The sequence below is a fragment of the Nyctereutes procyonoides genome, unplaced genomic scaffold, assembly GCF_905146905.1.
Source record: "Nyctereutes procyonoides isolate TBG_1078 unplaced genomic scaffold, NYPRO_anot_genome, whole genome shotgun sequence".
NCBI lineage: Eukaryota > Metazoa > Chordata > Mammalia > Carnivora > Canidae > Nyctereutes > Nyctereutes procyonoides.
Genome location: NW_026575043.1, coordinates 37,813,378 through 37,821,542, shown reverse-complemented (window position 1 = coordinate 37,821,542; position 8,165 = coordinate 37,813,378). Strand labels below are relative to the sequence as shown.

Sequence of the window (8,165 nt, the reverse complement as noted above, 5' to 3'; positions counted from 1 at the left end):
CGTTAGTGCAGGTTCAATGAATGAGGTTTCTTTAGGGTAAATGTACTTGCAGTATAGACTCACAGCCAACAAGCTGTTTCTCACAAGGACACACTAACTCCAACACCATGAAGATCTCAGCACCCTTCCAAACAGACTCACGGAGGACAGACACTGGAAGAAAGAAGAGAGGATTATGATTGGAGGGTACCAAAAACGTTAGGATGAGGGGAGAAGGAGTATGGTAAGAGGGCAGGGCAGGGACAGATGGTAACTCGGGCTCTGGGTTGTGTCCTGCATTGGAAACGACTTGCTCATCACTCGGTGAGGGTGAGAAAACATTCTGTCAATCTTAATGTCCTCATTTAAACAACTAGTGGAACATTTGTGCCTGAAGCATGCAGCTGTTTTGCTTAGTTCCTCATTGAGGTGGAGCATATAAACACTCATCAAGGGTCTAGCATCTCTTGGGGACTCAAAAGGAGTTATTATGAGGAACTGCCAATACATGTAGGGTGACATTCTCCCAGGGTACAACAGAGGGAACTGTGGGTCTTGGTTTGTGACCCCAATTAGTCCAAATCCCCTTGTGTATGCTCCAGTGCAAAGAATGTGACTGCTGCTTCCTGTAAAGATACTTGTGTTGTGTAAAATCATCTCTCCACTCTTGAATCTCACACCTGGTCCTTCTTCTGAACTCTAGAAATTACCAGTCTGAAGCTCTTGGGTACAGGGTTCAGACAACAGCTTATTTCAACAGACATATGGAAGAACAGAGAATGGATTTGCATCTGATGCTCCTCCTTCTCTGAACTGCACAAAGAGGATGAGATGGGTGTTGGAGAGTACAGACCCGGGTGAGAAGTCTCAGAGCGGAACTCCTTGAAGCCTCTCCCCACCATGGACTGGGTCCCCTTTTACCTCCTGCCCTTCATTTTCTCTACAGGTCGGGATTCCCCTTCCCTGATCTTTCCCTTCAAGCACAGAAGCCCTGTTCCCCTGGCCCAGGTGTGCTACATTCAACATCTTTCTTGTCTTTTGTATTCTCAGGTTTCTGTGCTTTGCCCGTGCTGACCCAGCCACCAAGTGCATCTGCCTCCCTGGAAGCCTCAGTCAAGCTCACCTGCACTCTGAGCAGTGAGCACAGCAGTTACTATATTACCTGGTATCAACAACAAGAACCAGGGAAGGCCCCTCGGTATCTGATGAAGGTTAACAGTGATGGAAGCCACAGCAGGGGGGACGGGATCCCCAGTCGCTTCTCAGGCTCCAGCTCTGGGGCTGACCGCTATTTAACCATCTCCAACATCCAGTCTGAGGATGAGGCAGATTATTACTGCTTTGCACCCGATGATAGCAGTAGTCACAGTGACACAGACAAATGGGGAAGTGAGCACAAAACCTCTCACCCTCTCTCTTCTCTTCCCTGTGGGGATTCAGGGGGAGCTGCCGCCTGTCCTTCTCCAGGGCCCTGAGACCTATGCCTCTTCTTGCAAACTCTGTCATGCTGTACCTCTGTTCCAAGAGGCAGGTCAAAATTTAGGTAATTTTGGCAGAGAACATTCTCTTTCCTCTCCATAACTCTTGAAAAGACCCGAACTACTCAGGCAAGAAATTGAGTCTACAGGATATCTGAGCTGACATGACCCCATGAGCCATCAGACCCAGTGCATCCATGATGGGTCCCTATTCAAGGAATGGACAGAGATCTCAGGGTTGTGGTGTTGATGGAGGAGGTCGATTCAGTGAATATCTTCGCTGTCACTTCATCATGAAGTATAATTGGACACTTGGTAGTGTTGAACATTGAAAAGGCAACATTAGATCCCCGAGTTAGACAGGACCGAGGACCCTGAGTCCATCATGGGTGCAAAGCTGGGACCTGATTAGGAACATAGTGGTATGTTAGGATGTCTGTGGCAAGACCACCATGGAGCATGGCATGGGTTTCTCCATCTATAGTTGACTCTTAACTTCTGGTGCCAGGAAGTGGTCCACATGCTCCCTACAGGACTTTTCCAGGTTCTCCCTGGGACCACATCAAATAGAATGGAAGGGGGAGCATTGCAATGATAAATATAATAACTCCCTTGAATCTGAACCCAATGAGTGATCCATCTCTAATCATATTTTGGAGCTGGGGCAAGTTTACTGGGTATGTAGTTTTCCCCTATCATTTAAGCATTTAAAAACCAAGCATTTTCATGTACACCCACACTTTTGGGTTAATGTTCAGCAGTTGTATCAAGGAAGGTAACCCTGTTCCCTGGGCACTGACTTGAGCAGGGTTGGGAGAGATTTTGGTGTTGGACCACAGAAATTCATGTTGGGTACCCCCTAGTGATGGATCTCAGAGATGGAAAATCCAGGAGCAGCCCATAACGGACAACTCCCAAGTAGGTAGGAAGAGTGAAGGTAGAGTTTTTCTTGAGAGAGAGTGTGGGCAGAGATGCAGGAGGAGTGGGACGAGAGGTGAACACCAGGGCTCAGAATTGTAGTGTCTCTTTCTAGCTTGTGGTTGGCTGGAGTCACAAAGGATCCCAAGAAACTCCTGCTCACTCAATAAAAGATTATTCTCTACCAAGTGCTTGCAAAATGCCTCCCACAGGTGACTTTAATGGGATTTTTCTCCACGACTTCCATTGGTAGGGAAGGTAATCAAGAGGACTGTAGGGAAATAATATTCAAAACTGTAGTATGAATCATGCCACTTCATAGCTCACCTGGGCCTTCTGGTGTTTATAATGTGGGGAACAAAAGTAACCCCATAGTTTGAATGGACAGATAGATGGACAAACTGTAGAAGTGATGACAGTGAATGAAAAAGGGGTGGAGATAAAGAGCATTCCCTGTTGTCCTTAGATGATAACTAACCAGTGAGGGAATGACAAGTACAAAGCCTGGGTTGAAAGGGTTCAAAGGATTTCCTTAGTGGTCATTTCTGTTTGTCAAGTTTAAAACTGGATCAAGGTCACAGTCAGAGACCACTGGTCAGCTTTGGTCATGTGAAATTAAGTAATGAACAGCTTCAAGAATGAGTGTCACTTGCCGATTGGACATTTGGTGCCTGTTGGCTTCACAGGTTGCCTGGAGATCCTGAGACCAGGAATGAAAATTTATGTCAAAAGTTCTTGTGTAGCCTGTGACCTTAGCAGAGTCCTCCAGATTGGAAGTCCTTTATCATCATTGTCTCATTCAGGGATCTTAAGGGCTTCATGAGCTATTTATAATTTAACAGAAGGAGCGCCTGAAACAGGTGACAAGAATAGCCAGGAGGAGAGATGGAGGTGATGCCACTGACATTTGTCAAGAGAGGCCAGGCAGGCTGAGCCAACAGTGAGAGTATGTTCATGAGATATACTCTCCCAACACCCCCATCCCTCCCCATTCTGCATCTCCCACCCTTCGTCCCTAATCCTTGCCCCCATCCCTCTGCTCTCACTCTAAACAAAAGTTCTCACTTTCAATGTCTTTCTCTAGAGATGTCTGGAGTATTATCCAAGAGTCATCTCCTACTGAATTCTGCTTAATTCATTGTCCTATACTGTGTGTTCCCTTTACATGTATTCTATTCACACATTTTTTCTGCCCTAGAGCATGTATGTTTGTGCATCTGTCTGCCCGCCTGACTTGATTCTCCATGGGTCACAACAGCAAAAATAATGATACTGAGTCTGTCATTGTCTAGAATTCATGGGTGACAACCAGAATTCCTAACCTTTATCTACAGGTTTGAAGCCCTCATTTCCCCAGAGGTGAGGTTTGTTGGAAACTGCTGCTCCAGGAATTAGTTCTGCTGAAGAGAGCTGGCACAGCAGGGACATGCCCCCTTGCCCCCTTCTTGTTTGCAGCCTGTGTCTGGTGACCCCTTCATGGGGGTGGCCGAGAAGCAGGACCTTTACCTACTATTCTCTATGACTCTGGAAAACACACCCAGCACCAGGGCTCCCGGAGGTTCTACTGCAGCCCTGGCTGGGACAATCTGACACGTCACTGTAGTTCTCTGCTCATGCCTGCTTCTTCATCTTTTCTTTTACTCAGGCGTGTGTTTCCTGTAGATCTAGATTTCCTGCACAGCACTCTCTAAGTGAAAGTATGCTCGTGGGAATCTTTGCCTACCATAACTTTTTGTTTAATTTTCTCTTCTTGTTTTCCTTTCATATTCTTTTCATTCCCTTTTTTTATTGAGTTATAAGGTATATACAGTAAAATCTATCCTAAGCAAACACGTGTGAGTTTCAGAAAAAGTACAGAGCAGTGTAATCACCTCTACAATCATGGTATATGACTGATGAATCATTACCCATACATTCCCCAAGCCCCTTGGCAGTCAAAACCCGGGTCCATCACATCATGTGCCCTCCTTCAAGCCGTCCCACACCCCCCATGCAACTCCCCATCAGCAACAGAGTTTGTTTTCCACATTTAAGAGAGTCTTTTGCTTTTTCTTCCACTCTGATTTTTCCCCCACTCATACCCCTTATTACCTTTTGTTCCCTTGTATTTCTTACAGTTCCCCATTTGAGTGAAACATATGATAATCATCTTTCTCTGATTGACTGATTTCACTGAGCCTAATACCCTCCATTTTTACCCGCATTGATGTAAATGGTCGGAATTCATCATTACTGATGGCCAAGTAATATTTCATGATATATATATGTTATATACATATTAATATATATTAATATTATTTATACATTATATATATTTATATATATATTCCATAGATATTCTTTATCTGTTCATCTGTTGATGGACATCTTTTTTTATTTATTTTTATTGGTGTTCAATTTGCCAACATATAGAATAACACCCAGTGCTCATCCCATCAAGTGCCCCCCCTCAGTGTCTGTCACCCAGTTACCTCCACCCCCACAGACCTCCCCTTCCCCTACCCCTAGTTTGTTTCCCAGATTTAGGAGTCTCTCATGTTCCTTCTCCCGTTTTGATATTTCCCACTCGTTTTTCTCCTTTCCCCTTTTTTCCCTGTCACTAATTTTTATATTCCCGAGATGAAGAAGACCATATAATGTTTGTACTTCCCTGATTGACTTATTTCACTCAGCATAATACTCTCCAGTCCATCCATGTCGAAGCAAATGGTGAGTATTTGTCGTTTCTAATGGCTGAGGAATATTCCTTTGTATACATAGACCACATCTTCTTTATCCATTCATCTTTCGATGGACACCGAAGCTCCTTCCACAGTTTGGCTATTGTGGACGTTGCTGCTAGAAACATCGGGGTGCAGGTGTCCCTGCATTTCATTGCATCTGTATCTTTGGGGTCGATCCCCAGCAATGCAATTGCTGGGTCATAGTGCAGGTCTATTTCTAACTCTTTGAGGAACCTCCACACAGTTTTCCAGAGTGGCTGCACCAGTTCACATTCCCACCAATTTTGTTTTATTTTTATTTTTGTTGTTTATTTGAGAGAAAGAGGGCACTAGAAAGAGAGAGCAAGCAAGAGTTCAGGGTAGAGGAGGCAGGAGAAGACAATACCCCACCATATGTAGGCAACCCAGTGTGGCGCTGGATCCCTGGACCCTAGAATCGACACCTGAGCCAAAGGCAGACACTTAACGACTGAGATGTCCGGGCACCCAAACCATTCGACATTATATACAACTGATGAATCACTGAACTCTACCTCTGAAATTAATAATATCCTCTGTGTTCATTAATTCAGTTTAAATTTAAAGATAAAATAACGAGATTATGGAACTTAGTTTAACTGTAATATCTAAGGGGATGTTGCAAACAAAAAACCTCCAGTAAAGGAAAGGACACTCAAATCCAATTCAAATTTCAGGGCAATTCCTCCCAATTCTGCTCCACAGTGTGAGACGTGGAACACTCTATGGAGCACATAGGAAATATGGGGGATGAATTGAATCCTGAAAAATAATTAGGTACGAATATTTTCTTTTATGTTTTTCATATGCACAAAAAGAAAAGATAAATTCACAAGAAACATTTCATGAGAACAGCTATAGAAATGCCCCTTGTCGCTCCATCTTCTAGAATTTCAAATACAGAATGACAAGGGCTCCCCTATGACGCCAACAGAGGGGCAAGCCCCTCATGGACCAGATCAATGAAGTCCTCCCTGAAACATAGAATTCTCTCCAGCAGCCTGAGAAGGAGCATTTTCCCAGGGTCCAGTGAGGGCATGAGGGAGGCGATGGGTGGCCAGGATCAGCTGTGGGCTCAGGAGACAATCTGGGGTCTCCATCATGGCATAGAGGCTCTTGCTCCCTTACACTGCTCTATGCCCAGGTTCTGGCTCCCAGGCCCTGTCACAGGCTCAGACCCCACAGGACCCTGTGCATCACCCTGACCATGACATCTGCCCGGGGGATACTGCAGGAGTGACATACCTGACATTAAGACCTAAAGTCTCTTGAAGCCACAGACCCTAAGAATCCTTATGAACTGTGTCCCGGGAGAGTCACCATATGACTCTTGTCATGTCCACCTACTCAGAAAAGAGAGGCCCAAGCAATATTGGGGAGCAGAGCCAGCAGGACTAAGGCCAGGCCCTACACAGCCAACCAGCCTCCACCATCCCCACAGGATCTCCTGCTCTGTCCTGGGCCACCACATGACTAACCCTCCCCACCGGAAGGCATTGGGCTCCTTTATAGACCAGCCAGGATGTGGATGGCAGTGAGTCCAGGGACACAAGCCCTGGGGCCCAGCCTGCCCTCACCCTGCATCCTCCAGCTCTGCTCAAGCTCTGTGTCAAGGAGCCCAGAGGTGAAACCAGCACACTTGGGCCCACTCCTCCGCTTGCCCAATATCCTCTATTCTTGGGAAGCCAGCCTCTCTGGGCCTCAACTTGATTTGCTATGAAATGGGGACGATTAAAATGATGTCAGAAACACTTAGTTTTCAAATTAAATGATATAAAAACATTGATAGAGTCTTACTAATGAAACAGAGCCTCAGCCAGGTGTCAGTGAGTGGGCCTGGCTGAGGGCCCTGGTCCATCCTCCACAGAAATCCAAGGCAAAGGGCTCAAAAAAGTGGGAAGTGTATGATATGAACTTGTATGTCCTGTTCTAAAAGAGCAGATTTCCAACTTTATCCAAACGCCCAACTATGCTAGTGAAGATATCCTCCCCCCAAACTCCAAGAGCTGCAGGTCATAGTAAAAACAGCAGCACAGAGTGTAGTAACAGTAATAAAGTTTAGGTGCCCACGTGAACATTAGTGCAGGAGCATCACCTACTCCCACTATGACCCAAGTGCACTAACTGGGATGCAGAATCATCAGACTGGATTCCTAGGTGCACAGAGAAGAGGAGGCTATAGGGTATCACACAGGTGTCCTAGACCATGACCCTGGGCAAATGCACTCTTGTCTACCCTGCTTTCCCTCTTTAACAATGGGCCAGGCCAGGGCATTCCAACACTGGGACATGGTACAGAAATCTCACCTGCCCTTCCTCTGTGCCCTTGTCATTGTCCTGATTGTGCCTTGACGGACAGGGCAGAGGGAGCATCTACCAATGCGTGCCTTGAATCCCTGGTCCACACCCTTCCTCAGGTAACTGGTGATTTCAGGTGACCTGCAGGACAGAAGCTCCAGGGCTGAGTCCTCTTCCACCAGCAGGGGGCAGCAGAGGTGTTTCAAGATCAGCAGGTCAGAGGCTTTGGATGCCCAGGGGGGCTGCCCAGGGTCACCAGGCCTGGGGGTCAGCAGGGCTCCCAGGTGAAATCCTCAGAAGAAAGTGCGGATGACCCATCCTATCTCCTCAGGCTGTAGGGACCATGTCCTGAGAGTCAGACTCACACAGCAGCACCCACAGCACTGACGGGAGTCCCTGCAAATGCTCCCTCTGGGAAATGCCAGTGTCCTTACTGTCCACCAGTGTTCCCTGGGAGCTGACTCATCTATGCTGTGCAGGTCCAGAGATGTCCTGACCACTCGTCCTCACATCTCCCTCCTCATTTCCAGTAAGACTCAAACCAGGAGCTGAAGCTCCTTTGCTCAGGAGCATCTACACCAATGATCTCTGTCAATGATTCTGATTAGGCATTTTTCCTATGTTCACTATGGGAACAACACTCATTTATCATGGGTCATAAAGTGGACCTAGTGGTTTCTGCCCAAACAGGGATCACACAAGTCAAACACCAGAACTCATTTTAAAGTTCTGAACCTATTAAAAAGCACAT

General features: G+C 46.3%; 1 gene segment (V, D, J or C); it reads left to right on the top strand.

Annotated features, from left to right (window-relative positions):
• The first annotated feature begins 851 nt into the window (after positions 1–851).
• Positions 852–6,388, top strand: LOC129508270 (immunoglobulin lambda variable 4-3-like). The segment is given in 3 exon segments: positions 852–925; positions 1,030–1,368; positions 6,261–6,388. Coding segments are annotated over 3 exon segments (513 nt in total).
• The last annotated feature ends 1,777 nt before the right edge of the window (positions 6,389–8,165 follow it).